This window comes from Chlorocebus sabaeus, chromosome 22, assembly GCF_047675955.1.
Source record: "Chlorocebus sabaeus isolate Y175 chromosome 22, mChlSab1.0.hap1, whole genome shotgun sequence".
Classification (NCBI taxonomy): Eukaryota; Metazoa; Chordata; class Mammalia; order Primates; family Cercopithecidae; genus Chlorocebus; species Chlorocebus sabaeus.
The window spans coordinates 54,377,585-54,396,689 of record NC_132925.1 but is presented as its reverse complement, the minus strand read 5'-3'; the positions used below and the strand labels follow the sequence as shown (position 1 = coordinate 54,396,689).

General features: G+C 46.8%; 1 protein-coding gene, 1 non-coding gene and 2 pseudogenes across 5 annotated transcripts; all 4 read left to right on the top strand.

Annotated features, from left to right (window-relative positions):
* Nucleotides 1–4,647: 4,647 nt before the first annotated feature.
* LOC119626090 (small nucleolar RNA U13) lies at nt 4,648–4,749 on the top strand. The gene has a single exon (XR_005242279.1). It is a non-coding gene; the product is annotated as a small nucleolar RNA U13 (small nucleolar RNA).
* Nucleotides 4,750–5,272: 523 nt separating this feature from the next.
* VHL (von Hippel-Lindau tumor suppressor) lies at nt 5,273–14,348 on the top strand. 4 transcript variants are annotated; one of them, XM_073009857.1, is made up of 4 exons: nt 5,536–5,727; nt 7,344–7,477; nt 8,047–8,169; nt 11,362–14,348. In XM_073009857.1, the coding sequence occupies exons 1-4, from the start codon at nt 5,648–5,650 to the stop codon at nt 11,538–11,540; spliced, it is 516 nt and encodes a 171-aa protein (XP_072865958.1). In that variant the 5' UTR covers nt 5,536–5,647; the 3' UTR covers nt 11,541–14,348. The 4 variants fall into 4 exon arrangements, with proteins under 4 accessions (XP_072865956.1, XP_007983402.2, XP_007983401.2 ...); XM_073009855.1 differs by lacking the exons at nt 7,344–7,477; nt 11,362–14,348 and adding an exon at nt 8,565–9,257 and having other exon boundaries at nt 5,273–5,727; XM_007985210.3 differs by lacking the exon at nt 7,344–7,477 and having other exon boundaries at nt 5,284–5,727.
* Nucleotides 5,828–7,331, top strand: LOC140709798 (zinc finger protein ENSP00000375192-like; annotated as a pseudogene).
* Nucleotides 11,935–15,742, top strand: LOC140709750 (putative uncharacterized protein encoded by LINC00596; annotated as a pseudogene).
* Nucleotides 15,743–19,105: the final 3,363 nt, after the last annotated feature.

Genomic DNA, 19,105 nt, shown 5'->3' with positions numbered 1-19,105 from the left:
CAACATTGTTAGTTACTAGAGAAGTACAAATTAAACCTCAATAATATACCACTATACATCTGTTAGAATGGCTAAAAAATTTTATTTTAAAGAACAAAACCCCAGGCTGGGCGTGGTGGCTCATGCCTGTAATCCCAGCACTTTGGGAGGCCAGGGCGAGCGGATCACGAGGTCAGGAGATTGAGACCATCCTGGCTAACACAGTGAAACCCCAACTCTACTAAAAATACAAAAAATTAGCCAGGCGTGGTGGCGGGCGCCTGTAGTCCCAGCTACTTGGGAGGCTGAGGTAGGAGAATGGCATGAACCCGGGAGGCGGAGCTTGCAGTGAGCTGAGATCATGCCAATGCACTCCAGCCTAGGCGGCAGAGGGAGACTCTGTCTCAAAACAAAAGAACAAAACCTCAAATCTGATAATACCAACTGTAGACAAGAATGTGGAGCAACTGGAACAGTCATACATTGCTAGTGAGAATGCAAAATGATACAACTGCTCTGGGGAAACAGGTTAGCAATTTCTCATGAAGTTAAACATGTACTTCCCATTTGACCTAGCAATCTCCTAGGTGATTCTTACCCAAGAGAAACGAAACTTAAGTTTGCAAGAAACCTGTACACAAATGTATACAGCAGCTTTATAGTTGCTAAAAACTGGAAACAAACCAATATCTTACAGTTGGTAAGTAGATAGTGTGGAATACCCTTGGCAATAAAAATAAGTTGTTATATACTACAACTTGGATGAATCTCAAATGCATTATGCTAAGTGAAAAAAAGCCAAACTCAAAAGGCTACATACATATGATATGATTTGGTTGTGTAACATTCTGGAAAGGCAAAACTATAGGGACAGAAGACAGACAGATCAGTGGTTGCCAGGGATTAAGAGTGGGAGCAGGGTTTGACCATGAAGGAGTTTTGGGAGTGATGATATTCTGTTTTTTTTTTTTTTTTTGAGACGGAGTCTCACTTTGTCACCCAGGCTGGAGTGCAGTGGCACGATCTCGATCTCGGCTCACTGCAAAAACTGGAAACAAAGGAAGTAAATATGACAACATGCTAATTACATATGAGATTATCAGTATTGCTTTATTATTGTACTTGTATTTTTTAATTAATTGACATACAAACAAGGCAAAATATATCCCCCTTAGAGAAAATTTAGAAAAGACAGAGAAGGAGATAGAAAAAGTCACCAGTTGTCTTTTATTTATTTATTTATTTATTTATTTATTTATTTATTGAGACAGAGTCTCGCTCTGTCACCCAGGCTGCAGTACAGTGGTGCCATCTCTGCTCACTGCAAGCTCCGCCTCCCAGATTCACGCCATTCTCCCGCCTCAGCCTCCAGAGTAGCTGGGACTACAGGCGTCCGCCACTATGCCCGGCTAATTTTGTTTTTGTATTTTTAGTAGAGACGGGGTTTCACCATGTTAGCCAGGATGGTCTTGATCTCCTGACGTCGTGATCCGCCCGCCTCGGCCTCCCAAAGTGCTGGGATTACAGGCGAGGGCCATCGCGCACGGCCCACCAGTTGCCTTTAGATATTGTATTTTTTATTATTTTCTACATGTCTTTTTGCACAATGAAAAGTGTACCGTAAGAACAATTTTGCCTGTGGTTTTACTTAGTATATTCTAAAGTTGTTTCCTTTGCAATTTTTTTTTTTTTTTTTTTTTTTTTGAGACACAGTCTTGCTCTGTTACCCAGGCTAAAGTGCAGTGTCGCGATCGCAGTGTCGCGATCACAGTTCACTGCAGGCTTGACCTTCCTGAGCTCAGGTGATCCTCCAGCGTCAGCCTCCTGAGCAGCTGGGACTATAGGTGCACCCACACCTGGCTAATTTTTTGTATTTTTTGTAGAGACAGGATTTCATCATGTTGCCCAGGCTAGTGCTGAACTCCTCAGCTCAAGTGATCTGCCCACCTCAGCCTCCCAAAATGCTGGGATTACAGCATTTGTAATCCCCTTCCTCTTAAATGACCTTTGAAACATATTTGCAATCTCAAAGCCTGCATTTATCTAAACTACTGGCTTCATTTTAGGGATGTAGGCATTTCTGTAATATTAAACTGGTATATTTCACCTCGCTATCATGGCAGTACAACTGAGGGGATGTTTGCATGAATCTTGTGAATTATGATGGCTCTGAGCCATTGTAATTTGATTAACCGAAGTCTTACTTTGGGGTTTATTTTTATTATTTATTTATTTATTTTTTGAGATGGAGTCTCACTCTGTCGCCCATGCTGGAGTGTAGTGGTGCTATCTGGGATCACTGCAACCTCTGCCTCCTGGATTTAAGTGATTCTCCCACCTCAGCCTCCCAAGTAACTGGGACTACAGGCACAGGCAACCATGCCGGGTAATTTTTTGTATTTTTAGTAGAAATGGGATTTCACCATGTCGGCCAGGCTGGTCGTGAACTCCTGACTTCAAGTGATCTCCTCACTTCGGCCTCCCAAAGTGCTGGGATTACAGGCGTGAGCCACCACGTCTAGCCTACTTTGGGATTTTTCTCTACAACATTTTCATGTTGTTAATGTAGCTGGGGGTCCAGCATCACTGCTAGTCACTTAATCCGGCTGGAGGCCACCAGGATACACCATCTCTTTGTAGTAAGCTGTTAAGGAGAGCCCTAGGCAAAATTACTTAGGTTCATGGTGTCAGTGCTTTTGTGGAGATGTCCAACTCCTGAGGTTCACTCGTACTGTCATTTTTTCCTAAGGCATCAGGTGATGAGCCTCTCTGACCCAGCGTTCTGACTACACTACCCTTTTCACATTCTTTTCTTTCTTTTTTTTCTTTTTTTTTTTTTTTTGAGACAGGGTCTGGTTCTGTTGCCCAGGCTGGAGTACCCTGGCATGATCACAGCTCACTGCAGCCTCGACCTCCCGGGCTCAAGTGATCCTCCTGCTTCAGCCTCCTGAGTAGCTGGGACTACAGGTGCACGCCACCATTCCTGGCTATTTTTTTCATTTTTTATAGAGACAGGACCTTGCTATGTTGCCCAGGCTGGTTTCAAACTCCTGGACTCAAGTGATCTATCTCCCTTGGGTTCCCAAAGTCTTGTGATTACAGGCATACGGTGCCTGGCCTTCACATTCTTATATACCCTTCTGTTTCCTTAGTTGTGAAATGGAGATAATGACATAGCCTTAATTCATGTGGGATGCTTAGCACGGTGCCTGGCACTTGATAGACTTTTTCTTTCTACTTGAAATTTATTTTTGAGCTGGGCATGGTGGTTCACACCTGTAATCTCAGCACTTTGGAAAACCAAGGCAGGCAGATTACCTGAGGTCAGGAGTTCGAGACCAGCCTGGCAAACATGGTGAAACCCCATTTCTACTAAAAATACAAAAATTACCTGGGTGTGGTGGCACACACCTGTTATCCCAGCAACTCGAGGCTGAGGCAAGAGAATCGCTTGAACTCGGTAGACAGAGGTTGCAGTGAGCTGAAATTGAGCCACTGCACTCCAGCCTGGGTGATAAAGTGAGACTGTCTTAAAAATATATATTTTTGGCCGGGCGCGGTGGCTCAAGCCTGTAATCCCAGCACTTTGGGAGGCCGAGACGGGCGGATCACGAGGTCAGGAGATCGAGACCATCCTGGCTAACACGGTGAAACCCCGTCTCTACTAAAAATACAAAAAACTAGCCGGGCGAGGTGGCGGGCGCCTGTAGTCCCAGCTACTCCGGAGGCTGAGGCAGGAGAATGGCGTAAACCCGGGAGGCGGAGCTTGCAGTGAGCTGAGATCCGGCCACTGCAGTCCAGCCCGGGCTACAGAGCAAGACTCCGTCTCAAAAAAAAAAAAAAAAAAAAAAAAAAAAAAAAAATATATATATATATATATATATATATATATTTTTTAAACTAATATAAAACTCTCTGGATCCTTCTTTTCCTGAGCTGCATCTCCACTTGAGTCCATCCCACATCATTGAACATTTAATTACACAGAATTGGGTACCATCTTCCTTGACCCCCAGATCTTTAGCCTTCTATAGTACCCTGTGTCTCTTTTTGTTGTACGAGTCACAGTTGCATTTTTTTTTTTTTTTTTTTTTTTTTTGGAGGCAGAGTCTCATTCTGTCACCCAGGCTGGAGCACTCACTGCAACCTTCGCCTCCTGGGTTCGAGCAGTTCTCCTGCCTCAGCCTCCTAAGTAGCTGGGATTACATGCCCGCACCATCACACCAGGCTAAGTTTTGTATTTTTAGTAGAGATGGGGTTTCACCATGTTGGTCAGGCTGGTCTCGAACTCCTGACCTCCTGATCAGCCCTCTTCAGCCTCCCAAAGTGCTGGGATTACAGGTGTGAGCCACTGCACCCGGTCATAGTTGCAATTTTATTTGTGTGATTGATTGCCGTATGACCCTTTTATTGAAGTACAGTGAAAGCAGGAAACATGACCGATTTTTACAATATTTTCAACACTTACCACCATAGGTGGTACATAGTAAGGCCTTAATAAACATTTGTAAAATGAACAAAGGTCATGAGGGTTTATGTTTGTAGTTTTAATTGCCCTAAAGTAAATATCTGATTTGCCAATTTCCACCAGAGTGCTCTGCACATAGTAGGTCTAATTATTTTTCCCTCTTTACTAATCACCCATGCCTTGTAAGAATTCAGTTAGCTGACTTTTTGTAGTTTATAAGCGTGATGACTGGGTGTTCCCGTGTGTGTTAGATGTGCCACCCTCGAACCTTGTTACTACGGCGGCACATCGCGCGTCTGACATGAAGAAAAAAAAAATTCAGTTAGTCGGCCAAGAAGAGTGGCTAAGGCCTGTAATCCCTGCACTTTGAGAGGCCAAGGCAGGAGGATCACTTGAACCCAGGAGTTCGAGACCAGCCTAGGCAATATAGCGAGACTCCGTCTCAAACAACAAATAAAAATAATTCGTCGGGCATGGTGGTGCGCGCCTGTAGTACCAACTGCTCCGGAGGCTGAGGCGAGGGGATCGCTTGAGTCACGGAGGTCAAGGCTGCAGTGGGCCAAGCTCGCGCCACTGCACTCCAGCCTGGGCGACAGAGTGAGACCCTGTCTCAAAACAAAACAAAACAAAACAAAAAACCTTAGAGGATTAAAAAAAAATTTATAGTGGAAATATAGTAACGAGTTGGCCTAGGCTCGTCTTCGTTCAGCCTTCGCCTCCGCTCAGCCGCCGCCTCCGTTAGAACGGCCGCTGGTGCTGGGGGATCCTTTTGCGCACGCGCACAGCCTCTGGCCGGCTATTTCCTCGAGCGGGTTCCATCCTCTACCCAGCGCGCGCGAAGACTACGGAGGTCGACTCGGGAGCGCGCACGCAACTCCGCCTCGCGTCCGGCCCGCGAATCCCGCGGCGTCCAGCCCGGGTGGTCTGGGCCGCGGAGGGAATGCCCCGGAGGGCGGAGAACTGGGACGAGGCCGAGGCAGGCGCGGAGGAGGCAGGCGCCGAAGAGTACGGCCCTGAAGAGGACGGCCGGGAGGAGTCGGGCTCCGAGGAGTCCGGCCCGGAAGAGTCCGGTCCGGAGGAACTGGGCGCCGAGGACGAGATGGAGGCAGGGCGGCCGCTGCCCGTGCTGCGCTCGGTGAACTCGCGCGAGCCCTCCCAGGTCATCTTCTGCAACCGCAGCCCGCGCGTCGTGCTGCCTCTATGGCTCAACTTCGACGGCGAGCCGCAGCCCTACCCAACGCTGCCGCCTGGCACGGGCCGCCGCATCCACAGCTACCGAGGTATGGGCCCGGCGCTTAGGCCTGACCCAGCAGGGACGATAGCACGGTCTGCTGAAGCCCCTCAACCGCTCCGGGGTCCATTTTGCAGACGGGGAACTGAGGCCCCTTGAGGCGGGACACATCCAGGGTGACGCTGCTCGCAAGCGTCAGAGCATTCTTTTTTTTTTTTCCCCCGAGACGGAGTCTCACTCTGTCACCCAAGCTGGAGTGCAGTGGCGCGATCTCGACTCACTGCAGCCTCCGCCTTCCGGGTTCAAGCGATTCTCCTGCCTCAGCCTCCTGAGTTGCTGGGATTACAGGCGCGCGCCACCACGCCCGGCTGAGTTTTGTATTTTTAGTAGAGACGGGATTTCACCATGTTGATCAGGCTAGTCTCGAACTACTGACTTCGTGATCCGCCCGCCTGGGCCTTCTAAAGTGCTGGGATTATGGGCGTGAGCCGCCGCGCCTGGCCCAGAGCATTCTTTATAAGGCTGAATAGTTTGCATTTGAAGGTGGCTCCCTTCACCCCCCCCCCCCCCGCCAACGTGTATTTTCCCCTAAAAGAAAAGCTTGGCTGGGCGCGGTGGTTCAAGCCTGTAATCCCAGCACTTTGGGAGGCCGAGACGGGCGGATCACGAGGTGAGGAGATCGAGACCATCCTGGCTAACACGGCGAAACCACGTCTCTACTAAATACAAAAAACTAGCCAGGCGAGGTGGCGGGCGCCTGTAGTCCCAGCTACTCGGGAGGCTGAGGCAGGAGAATGGCGTGAACCTGGGAGGCGGAGCTTGCAGTGAGCTGACATCCGGCCTGGGCGACAGAGCGAGACTCCGTCTCACACACACAAAAAGAAAAGCTCCATCTTTAACATCCCATCTCTTCAGTCCTGATGACTCCAGTGGGCCAGTTCTGCGCAGTCTCTGCCCTCATGGAGAACATATTCCTCCTGGGGAGACAGACAGATGCATTAACTGACAGGAATAAGCCAGGGTCATGTTGACGCCGGAAGAGCCGACGTGTGTGACGTGGGAGCTTGACCTACCTGCCTGCTCGGAGATGGAGGGGTTGCGGTTGTGTGGTTTCAGTTAAGGAGCGCTTCCCAGAGAAGGAAGGGAGCAGGATGGAGTAGGAGCTAGCCAATCCTAGGTAAGAGGTTCTAGACATGCGTGCGTTGAGACCTGGAGTCTTGAGAGAGGAAGCTCTAAAGGTGATTTTACCCCCTAGGAATGTGGAGGCATTGAAATTTTTTTTTTTTTTTTTTTTTGAGACGGGAGTCTTGCCCTCCAAGCTGGAGTGCAGTGGCCCAAGCTAGAATGCAGTGAGGCAAGCTAGAATGCAGGGGCGCAATTGCGGCTCATTGCAACATCCGCCACCTGGGGTCAAGTGGTTCTCTTGCCTCAACCTTCCGAGGATTGGGGATTAGAGGTGTCCGCCACCACGCCTGGCTAATTTTTTTTTAGTAGAGATGGGGGTTTTGTCTTTTCGGCCAGGCTGGTCTCGAACTCCTGACCTCAGATGATCCACCGGCCTTGGCCTCCCAAAGTGCTGAGATTACAGGTGTGAGCCACTGCGCCCGGCCCTTTGAAAGTTTTTCTATATATATATATATTTGAGGTGTCTGGATCTGTCACCAGACTGGAGTGCTGTTGTGCAATCTTGGCTCACTGCAACCTCCTGATGCAACCTCCGGATGCAACCTCCCGACTCCCTGGTTCGAGCGGTTCTCCTGCCTCAGCCTCCCGAGTAGCTGGGATTACAGGAGCTTCAAGTATGTGCTCTTTGCTTACCCTCTTATACCTTGAGCATGTCACTTGCCCTCTCAGACCTGTTTTCTCATCTATAAATGGATATGTTGTGAGGACTGACTGAGATAATGTTACTAGAAGGGTTTTGTATGATATTTAAGCAGAGTGAGAGGCAAGCTTTTTAGCTTTTTGTGTAGGTCAGGGGAAATGGAGAAAATAGGTGCCCTGACTCAGACCAGTGTGGCTCTTTTTTTTTTTTTTTTTTTTTTGGAGATGGAGTCTTGCTCTGTTGCCCAGGCTGGAGGGCAGTAGCATGATCTCAGCTCATTGCAAGCTCCACCTCCCTGGTTCACACCATTCTCCTGCCTCAGCCTCCTGAGTAACTGGGGCTACAGGCACTCGCTACCACACCCGGCTAATTTTTTTGTATTTTTAATAGAGACGAGGTTTCACCGCGTTAGCCAGGACGGTCTCGATCTCCTGACCTCGTGATCCGCCTGCCTCGGCCTCCCAAAGTGCTGGGATTACAGGTGTGAGCCACCGCGCCCGGCCACCAGTGTGGCTCTTTAACAACCTTTGCTTGTCCTGATAGGTCACCTTTGGCTCTTCAGAGATGCAGGGACACACGATGGGCTTCTGGTTAACCAAACTGAATTATTTGTGCCATCTCTCAATGTTGACGGACAGCCTATTTTTGCCAATATCACACTGCCAGGTACTGATGTTCAGTTTTACTTTTTAAAAAGATAAGGTTGTTTGTTGTGGATAGGCCACTTGAAAAATTAAGCCCAGTCCTTAATTTTTGCCTGATGTCAGGCAAGGTATCCAATCTTTTTGTATCCTATTCTCTACCATAAATAAAATGGAACTGATGTATTTGTATGTTCTGTGTTAAAGATGTTATGGTGTCTCAAAAGCACTTTGGGCTCTTAAGAGGCAAGCAAAATTAAAGTATCACATCATAGATTAGTTTTGTAGAACTGTAAAATTATGAATGCCTTTTGTTTCCCTGGCCGAATTGTGCCCTGGAGCTCCAGGAGAACAATGTGTAGAGCATGAGATATTTTGGCTTATTTCTTGTTGACTTCTAATTTTTTTTATTTTTTTCAGATGGAATCTCGTTGTGTTGGCCAGGGTGGAGTACAGTGGCGCAGTCTTGGCTCACTGCAACCTCTGCCTACTGGGTTCCAGCGATTCTCCTGTCTCAACCTCCTGAGTAGCTGGGACTACGGCGTGTGCCACCCACCCTGCTAATTTTTTGTATTTTTAGTAGAGACAGGGTTTCACCATGTTAGCAGGATGGTCTCCATCTCCTGACCTCATGATCTGCCTGCCTCAGCCTCCCAAAGTGCTGGGATTTACAGGTGTCAGCTGCAGCACCCGGCCTATGTATTTTTATTTTTATATTTATTTATTTATTTATTTGAGACAGAGGTGTCTCCCTCTGTCGCCCACGCTGGAGCGCAGTGGCATGATGTTGGCTCACTGCAAGCTCCACTTCCTGGGTTCATGCCAATCTCCTCCCCCAGCCTCCCCGGTAGCTGGGACTACAGGCGGCCGCCCCCGTGCCTGGCTAATTTTTTTTGTATTTTTTAGTAGAGATGGGGTTTCACCGTGTTAGCCAGGATGGTCTCATTCTCCTGACCTCGTGATCCACCCGCCTTGGCTTCCCAAAGTGTTGGGATTACAGGCGTGAGCCACTGCGCCTGGCCTATGTATTTTTAATTTAACACAATCAAGCTCACAGTGCCAATCAGAGGTATATTTATTTTTGTTTTTATTTTTAGAGAGTCTCACAGTGCCATCCAGGCTGGAGTGCAGTGGTGTGATTTCAGCTCACTGCAGCCTCTGCATCCCAGGTACAAGTGATTCTCCTGCCTCAGCCTCCTGGGTAGCTGGGGTTATAGGCGCCTGCCACCACACCTGGCTAATTTTTGTATTTTTAGTAGAGATGTGGTTTCATCATGTTGGCCAGGCTGATCTTGAACTCCTGACCTCAGGTGATCCGCCCACCTCAGCCTCCCAAAGTGCTGGGATTATAGGCATGAGCCACCGCGTCTGGCCGGTTTTTTTTTTTTTTTTTAAATCATTGAAGATTGGTATAATACTTCACTATTTGTTTGAAGCTCAAATGATTTTATCAGGGTAAACCCTAATAAACTGATGTTCCTGTGGGTAAAAAAACTCACTAAAGATCAGCAATGCATGGTGGCTCATGCCTATAATCATGCCTGTAATTCCAGCACTTAGGGAAGCTGTGGCGGGAGGGTCGCTTGAGGTCAGGAGTTCTTGACCAGCCTGGACAACAAATTGAGACCCCAGCTCTACAAAAAATTTTTTTAATTACCTGGCTGTCTTAGCATGTGCCTGATGTGCCTGTAGTCGCAGCGATTTGGGAGGCTGAGGTGGGAGGATCCCTTGAGCCCAGGAGTTCGAGGCTGCAGTGAGCCATGATCACACCACTGCACTCCAGCCCAGGTGACAGAGTGAGACCCTGTCTCAAAAAAGAAAACAAACAAACAAAAAAAACAACCCACAAAGCCCCCCAAATACGTGGGTTTCATAGGATTCAAACTAATACGTGTGCATAGATTCTGTTTTAAGGAAGTAGATATATCAAAATGAGCATTGCTGAGTTAAATTTGGTAAATTTGCCTTATAGAATACCCTTAAGGAGTACGTTTCCAGTGAGTGTAAAATAGGAATTGGGATACCCAATTCGGTTGTACTAGATTTTTGAACTACACATTGTTTTGGTTATGTGTTTTGTGACTACCACCCCAAAAACCACCTTTTTTTTTTTTTTTTTTTTTTTTGGAGACAGAGTCTTACTGTGTCGCCCAGGCTGGAGTGCAGTGGTGTGTGATCTTGGCTCACTGCAACCTCTGCCTCTTGGGTTCAAGCGATTCTCCTGCTTCAGCAGCTGGGACTACAGGTGTGCACCACCAAGCCTGGCTAATTGTTTGCATTTTAGTGGAGACTGGGGTTTCGCCATGTTGACCAGGCTGATCTTGAACTCCTGAGCTCAGGCAACCTGCCTGTCTCAGCCTCCTAAAGTGCTAGGATTACAGGTGTGAGCCACCGCACCTGGCCCACCATTTTATTTTGTTCATAATTCTGTAGTCCAGGCTGGGCTCAGCTAGGCGGTTGGTAGTCGTACCATCAGCTCTGCTGGTGGTAGTCGTTGGTATGGCTGTCTTTTGCTGGCAGCTGGGGGCTGGACGTGTCCCTCTTTTTTTTTTTTTCTTTTTTCTTTTTTTTCGAGATGGGTTCTCACTCTGTCACCCAGGTTGGAGTGCAGTGGCATGATCTCAGCTCACTGCAACCTCTGCCTCCAGGGCTCAAATGATCCTCCTCCCACCTCAGCCTCCCCAGTCACTGGGACCACAGGCACGTGCCACCATGCCTGGCTAATTTTTTGTATATTTTATAGGGACGGGGTTTTGCCATGTTGCCCAGGCTGGTCTCGAACTCCTGAGCTCAGGCGATCTACTGACGTCAGCCTCCCAAAGTGCTGGGATCACAGGCATGAACCACCATGCCTGGCCAGGGCCTGTTCCTCTTTATGTGGTCTCTCTAGCACGGTGGCTCAGGGCTTTCAAAAGAATAAAAGCAGAAGTCGACAGGCCTTTTTAAGGCTTCGACCCAGAATTGCAGTGTCGCTTCATCCACATTCAGTTAGTTAAAGCAGTCACAAGCCCAGCCCATTTCAAGGTGAAATTACTACCATGAGGTGTCCATAGGGGGCCATCAGTATAACACACTGCCACATACATGCACTCACTTTTTTTCTTTAACCTAAAGTGAGATCCATCAGTAGTAAAGGTAGCTGTTGGCAAAGCCTCTTGCTCATTCCTTGTACCGAGACCCTAGTCTGCCACTGAGGATTTGGTTTTTGCCCTTCCAGTGTATACTCTGAAAGAACGATGCCTCCAGGTTGTCCGGAGCCTAGTCAAGCCTGAGAATTACAGGAGACTGGACATTGTCAGGTCGCTCTACGAAGATCTGGAAGACCACCCAAATGTGCAGAAAGACCTGGAGCGGCTGACGCAGGAGCACATTGCAAATCAACGGATGGGAGATTGAAGATTTCTGTTGAAACGTACACTCTTTCATCTCAGCTTTTGATGGTACTGATGAGTCTTGATCTACATACAGGACTGGTTCCTTACTCAGTTTCAAAGTGTCTCATTCTCAGAGTAAAATAGGCACCATTGCTTAAAAGAAGGTTAACTAACTTAACTAGGCATTGTGATGTTTAGGGGCAAACATCACAAAATGTAATTTAATGCCTGCCTATTAGAGAAGTATTTATCAGGAGAAGGTGGTGGCATTTTTGCCTCCTAATAAGTCAGGACAGCTTGTGTGTAAGGAGGTTTGTATAAGTAATTCAGTGGGAATTGCAGCATATCGTTTAATTTTAAGAAGGCAGTGGCATCTGCTTTTAATGGATGTATAATACATCCATTCTACATCCATAATGGTTGGTGACTTGTCTCCCTCCTGTTTTGGGAAGACTGAGGCATCCTTGAGGCAGGGACAAGTCTTTGTCCTCTTTGAGACCCCAGTGCCTGCACATCATGAGCCTTCAGTCAGGGTTTGTCAGAGGAACAAACCAGGGGACGCTTTGTTAGAAAGTGCTTAGAGGTTCTGCCTCTATTTTTGTTGGGGGGTGGGAGAGGGGACCTTAAAATGTATACAGTGAACAAATGTCTTAAAGGGAATCATTTTTATAGGAAGCACTTTTTAAATTTTCTAAGTTGTGCACTTTTCTTGGTCCACTCTTGTTGAAGTGCTGTTTTATTACTATTTCTAAACTAGAATTGGCTTTCTATAGTTGTGATAATAGCATTTTTGTAACTTGACAGCTGTACAGAAAATAGGAGAAAATCTGCATGTTTGATTCTAGTATTAATGGGCAAATAAGTTTTTGCTAAATGTGAGTATGTCTGTTCTTTTTTGTAAATATGGGACATTCCTGATTGATTTGGGTGTTTTGTTTTGTTTTTTTTGAGATGGAGTCTCGCTCTTGTCACCTGAGCTGGAGTGCAGTGGCGCCATCTCGGCTCACTGCAACCTCTGTTTCCTGGGTTCATGCGATTCTCCTGCCTTAGCCTCCTGAGTAGCTAGGATTATAGGCGCCCGCCACCACGCCTGGCTAATTTTTGTACTTTTAGTGGAGACAGGGTTTCGCCATGTTGGCCAGGCTGGTTTCAAACTCCTGACCTCAGGTGATCCGCCCACCTCAGCCTCCCAAAATGCTGGGATTACAGGCGTGTGAGCCACCGTGCCTGGCTGATTCGGCATTTTTCATCAGGCAGGACCAGGTGGCACTTCCACCTCTAACCTCTGGTCCTACCAGTGGATTCATGGAGTAGCCTAGAATGTTTCATAGTTTTCTAAATATACAAACTCTTATAAGCTAGACTTAAATTCATTAACTCAAATTCAATACTTCTATCACACTCAGTTTTTTGTAACTAATAGCTTTTTTTTTAAAATTTTTATTCTATTCCTCCCCTAATAGCTTTTAAAAAATATCTCCAGTAGAGAAACATTTGGAAAAGACAGAAAACTAAAAAGGAAGAAAAAATATCCCTATTAGATACACTTCTTAAACACAGCCACATTAACAGTTTGAACTGTTTCCTTTCAGCCTTTTTAGGGCATATATTGGTTGATTTTTACATAGTTGAGATTGTACTGTTTATACAGTTTTATACCCTACTTTTTCATTTAACTTTGTAACTTAACTATTTCTCTATGTTATTATAAGCTTTTCACAAACATTAGTGTAGTCTTCCTTTTATAATTAATGTTTGGGGGTATTTCTTGGCATCTTTAATTTTCCTTATCCTAGCCTTTGGGCACAATTCCTGTGCTCAAAAATGAGAGTGACGGCTGGCATGCTGGCTCACGCCTGTAATCCCAGTGCTTTGGGAAGCCAAGGAAGAGGACTGCTTGAGCCCAGAACTTCAAGATGAGCCTGGGCTCATAGTGAGACCCCATCTATACAAAAAAATTTTTAAAAATTAGGCCGGGCGCGGTGGCTCAAGCCTGTAATCCCAGCACTTTGGGAGGCGGAGATGGGTGGATCACGAGGTCAGGAGATCGAGACCATCCTGGCTAACACGGTGAAACCCCGTCGCTACTAAATATTACAAAAAACTAGCCGGGCAAGGTGGCGGGTGCCTGTAATCCCAGGTACTTGGGAGGCTGAGGCAGGAGAATGGCGTGAACCCGGGAGGCGGAGCTTGCAGTGAGCCGAGATCTGGCCACTGCACTCCAGCCTGGGCGACAGAGCAAGACTCTGTCTCAAAAAAAAAAAAAAAAAATTAGTGTGGCGGCACACATCTGTAATCCTAGCTACCTGGCAGGCTGAGGTGAGAAGATCATTTGAGTTTAGGAATTGGAGGCTGCAGTGAGCCATGAGTACGCCACTGCACTCTATCCTGGGGGACAGAGCAAGACCCTGGCTCAAAAAAAAAAAAAAAATCAGGCCAGGCATGGTGGCTCATGCCTGTAATCCCAGCACTTTGGGAAGTCGAGGCAGGCAGATCACCTGAGGTCAGGAGTTCAAGACCAGCCTGGCCAACGTGGTGAAACCCCGTTTCTACTAAAAATACAAGAATTAGCCAGGTATGGTGACGCACACCTGTAATCCCAGCTACTCAGGAGGCTGAGGCAGGAGAATTGCTTGAACCCAGGAGGCGAAGGTTGCAGTGAGCTGATATCACACTGTTGCACTCTAGCCTGGGTGACACAGCGATACTATGTCTCAGAAAAAAAAAAAAAAAAAATTCAAATTAGAGTGAAGTGAATGAGACACTCCACAGTTTTCCTTCTACTGCAAATTTCAACTGATTTTAGCCCCTTCTTTCAACATTCAACAAATAGTCTTTTTTTTTTTTTTTTTTTTTTTTTTTTTTGAGACGGAGTCTCGCTCTGTCGCCCAGGCTGGAGTGCAGTGGCGCAATCTCGACTCACTGCAAGCTCCGCCTCCCGGGTTCACGCCATTCTCCTGCCTCAGCCTCCCGAGTAGCTGGGACTACAGGCGCCCGCCACTGCGCCCGGCTAATTTTTTCTATTTTTAGTAGAGACGGGGTTTCACCATGATCTCGATCTCCTGACCTTGTGATCCGCCCGCCTCGGCCTCCCAAAGTGCTGGGATTACAGGCGTGAGCCACCGAGCCCGGCCTTTTTTTTTTCTTTGAGATGGAGTCTCACTCTGTTGCCCAGGCTGGAGTGCAGTGGTGTGATCTCTGCTCACTGCAAGCTCCACCTCCCGGCTTCAAATGATTCTCCTGGCTCACCCTGCTGAGTAGCTGGGATTACAGGTTCCCGCCACCATGCCTGGCTAATTTTGTATTTTTAGTGGAGATGGGGTTTCACCATGTTGGCCAGGATGGTCTTGATCTCCTGACCTCGTGATCCACCCACCTCAGCCTTCCAAAGTGGTGGGATTACAGGTGTGAGCCCCTGCGTCCAGCCAGCCTTTTTTTTAACCTTTGTGTCAAAATGATAGTTCATGTTCCTCTTGTTAAAACATGTAGGCCGAGCACGGTGGCTCATGCCTGTAATCCCAGCATTTTGGGAGGCCGAGGCAGATGGATCACCTGAGGTCAGGAGTTCAAGACCATCCTGGCCAACATGGTGAAACCTCATCTCTATTTAAAATACAAAAATTGCCAGGTGCAGTGGCTCACACCTGTAATCCCAGCACTTTGGGAGGCCAAGGCGGGCAGATCAGGAGGTCAGGAGATCGAGACCATCCTGGCTAACACGGTGAAACCCTGTCTCTACTGAAAAATAGAAAACATTAGATGGGCGTGGTGGTGGGCGCCTGTAGTCCCAGGTACTCGGGAAGCTGAGGCAGGAGAATGGCGTGAACCCGGAAGGCGGAGCTTGCAATGAGCTGAGATCATGCCACTGCACTCCAGCCTGGGCAACCGAGTGAGACACTGTCTCAAAAAAGAAAAAAAACAAAAATTATCCGGGCATGGATACGGGCACCTGTAATCCCAGCTACTCTGTAGGCTGAGGCAGGCAAATCTCTTGAACCTGGGAGGTGGAGGTTGCAGTGAGCCAAGATCACACCATTGTACTCCAGCCTGGGCAACAAGAGTGAAATTCCATCTCAAAACAAACAAACAAACAAAAAAACCCATACAGTTTGAGTACTGTGTTTTTGGTGTTGTCCAAGGAAAATTAAAAACCTGTAGCGTGAATAATATATGTTTTTCATTTGAAATCTTGTGAATGTATTAAATATATAGCTCTTAAGAGACTGTGAAGTTCCTAAGTTTTTTTTTTTTTTTTTTTTTTAAGCTGTTCTTTAATACATTAAATGGTGCTGAGTAAAGGAAATAGGCAAGGTGTGTTGTGTGGTGTTTTAACCAGGTGCTTCTCTCTCAGAGAGTTTTGAAACCTGTTTACATAAAGGCCCGGGATGAGAAGGAGATCCAGACATAAGCCACCAGCCTCATTCCAAGTCTCTTCTCTTTCCAACCCTGGATTTTTTTTTTTACTTAACATTGTTTCTTTTAGCTTTATTTTTCTTATAAAAGAAATATATCACTATACAAAATTAAACACTACAGAAAAATATTAAGAAGAAAAACATTCACCTCAGAAACAAAGTTTTTTCCCATGAAAACAGGACCCAAAAAGGTAAGTGGTTAGTATTTCACCAGCAATTAATTATGTTGAGAATAAGGCCAGGTGAGGTGGCTCATGCCTGTAATCCCCGCACTTTGGGAGGCCAAGGCGGGCAGATCATCTGAGATCAGGAGTTTGAGACCAGCCTGGCCAACATGGTGAAACCCTATCTCTACTAAAAATAAAAAAAAAAATTAGCTGGGTGTGGTGGCATGTGCCTGTAATCCCAGCTATTCAGGAGGCTGAGGCAGGAGAATTGCTTGAACCTGGGAGGCAGAGGTTGCAGTGAGCCAAGATTGCATCATTGCACTCTAGCCTGGGCGACGAGTGAAACTCTGTCTCAAAAAAAAAAAAATATATATATATATATATATATATATATGTTGAGAATACAACAGTGAGGGCATGTGCTAGAAATCAGTGCACTAAGGATATGAAATAGATATCGATGTTTTACACAATGTGTGAACACCAGTGTGAACTTTTCGGATACTTTCACCCTGGGTCTCTGTATCCCATTCTTAGCACCTCAGTCCCACTCTCTGCTAGTCACAGGCTTCCTGATACCCCTTCAATACAGACTGAGTATCCCTAGTCCAAAAATTCCAAATCCAAAGTGCTAAAAAATCCAAAAGTTTCTGAGTCCTGACGTGACTCCACAAGTGGAAAATTCCACATGTGAGTACTTAATACAAACTTCGTTTCATGTGCAAAACTATGAAAAATATTGCTCAAAATTACCTTTAGCCTGTGTCTATAAGGTGTATATGAAACTAGTGTTGTGATGTGTATGTTTTCTGTTTTTGTTCCTGGCTCAACTCCCACAGCCCTTGTTATGGATGTGAGCCACCTTGCCTGGTTAATTTTTTTTTTTTTGAGATGGAGTCTCGCTCTGTCGCCCAGGCTGGAGTGCAGTGGCCGGATCTCGGCTCACTGCAGGCTCCGCCTCCCGGGTTCATGCCATTCTCCTGCCTCAACCTCCTGAGTAGCTGGGACTACAGGCGCCCGCCACCTCGCCCGGCTAGTTTTTTGTATTTTTTTAGTAGAGACGGGGTTTCACCGTGTTAGCCAGGATGGTCTCGATCTCCTGACCTCCAGATCCGCCCGTCTCGGCCTCCCAAAGTGCTGGGATTACAGGCTTGAGCCACCGTGCCCGGCCCTGCCTGGTTAATTTTTAAGTTTTTTTGCAGAGATAGGGTCTCGCGCTGTTGCCCAGGCTGGTCTTGAACTCCTGGGCTCAAGCGATCCTCCCACCTTGGCCTCCCAAAGCCCTGGTATTATAGCCCTCATTTCAGAGAAGGTCCCACCCCATACCCTGGGGGAAGGAATGGTGACATAAAGCCTCGTTAAAACCCATGAGGACAGTGGAGAGCATCAGGATAGCTGAACTTGTAGAGATTCCTGGAGGGTGGTTTGTCCAGGGAGGGGACAGAAGCTCTGTGCCCCTTACCTATGCCTTGGTCTATGCATTTCTTCATCTGTATCCTTTGTTGCATCCTTTATGATAAACCGGGTAGGCCGGGCATGGTGGCTCACACATATAATCCCAGCACTTTGAGAGGCTGAGGTAGGAGGATTGCTTGAGCCCAGGAGTTCAAGACCAGCCTGGACATCATAGATCCTGTCTCTACTAGGAAAAAAAAAAAAAAAAAATTAACCAGGAGGGGTGGCGCATGCCTGCAGTCCCAGCTGTTCAGTTTGCACTCCAACCTGAGTGACAGAGCAAGCCCCTGTCTTGAAAAAATGACTGGTAAACATGTTTCACTGAGTTTTGTTAGCCACTCCAGCAAATTAAACCCAAAGAGAGGGTGGTGGGAACCTTATCTTGAAGCTAGTTGGTCAGAAGTTCTGGAGCCCCAGACTTGATACTGGTGTGGGGATGGGGGCAGTCTTGAGGACTGAGCCCTGACCCTGCAGGATCTGATACTATTTCCAGAAAGACTGTGTCGGAAGTGAATTAGAGGATACCTAGTTGGTGTTCACTGCAGAACTGATGGCTTGCTTGCTCTTGGGAAGAAATCGACACATTTGGACACAAAAGTGTTCTGGGTTGGTATTGTGTTCGTGTGGAATCTAGAGGAAAAACACGGAGTTTTTCTGAAACAGGTAATGAATTTCACCCTTAGACTTGGGTCCCATCCTCAAGATATCTCATTATAGATATGCACATATTTCAAAATACAAAAAAATCTGAAATTGGAAACACCTTCAGTCCCAAGCATTTCCAATGAGGGATATTCAACTTGTTTTTCCCCTTCCTTTCGGCACACCTAAACTGCCTGCCCCAACAAAACATTTTCCTGCCCCCACCCCTCGCCACACATACCCAGTAGTCCATTGGCAGGTCACAGAACATTGAGGTACACGTATGATGGACATGAGAAGGATTGGGCAATAGTACTCGATATATGAGAGGGAGAAAAACCCACAAAACTTGTTTCAAAATTCAAAACATGAAACTGCAGGAAAATATAAGTTCTGCTTGACATACAAACTAATGGCAGTAGGCTCTCTCCCTGTCTGTCAGATGGAAAAACACAAACGACTGTTTCTTTCCAATTGGGAAAAGTTGAATCCTGAAGGCCTGGGGCTGGCCCCACAAATGCTAATGACAGAGCTGAGGTTACTGAAAGGCTGGGGGAAAGTCCTATTGAACCATTTCATCTTAACATAAGTTGGAGGAGAGTTAATTGGGCAAAGGACAGTTTAGCAATTTGCTTGATGGGGAATGACATGAGATGATAGTTTGTCCTTTGTAGGAGGGTGTTCATTACCTAGGCCCAACTCAAGAATTTTGAGAACTCTTGTTGTAGCTATCCCATGCTCACGAACCTCAGATAGGAACTGTGGTAAGGGCTTGTATTAGTCTGTTCTCATGCTGTTATGAAGGAATACCCAAGACTGGGTAATTTATAAAGAAAAGAGGTTTAATTGACACAGTTGCTCACGGCTGGGGAGGCCTCAGGAAACTTAAAATCATGGTGGAAGGGACC

Coding starts and splice junctions, on each gene's coding strand:
- VHL (XM_007985210.3), top strand. CDS start 5,388: ATGCCCCGGAGGGCGGAGAACTGGGACGAGGCCGAGGCAGGCGCGGAG. Junction 5,728..8,046: donor CCGCATCCACAGCTACCGAG/GTATGGGCCCGG, acceptor TTGTCCTGATAG/GTCACCTTTGGCTCTTCAGA. Junction 8,170..11,361: donor TGCCAATATCACACTGCCAG/GTACTGATGTTC, acceptor TTGCCCTTCCAG/TGTATACTCTGAAAGAACGA.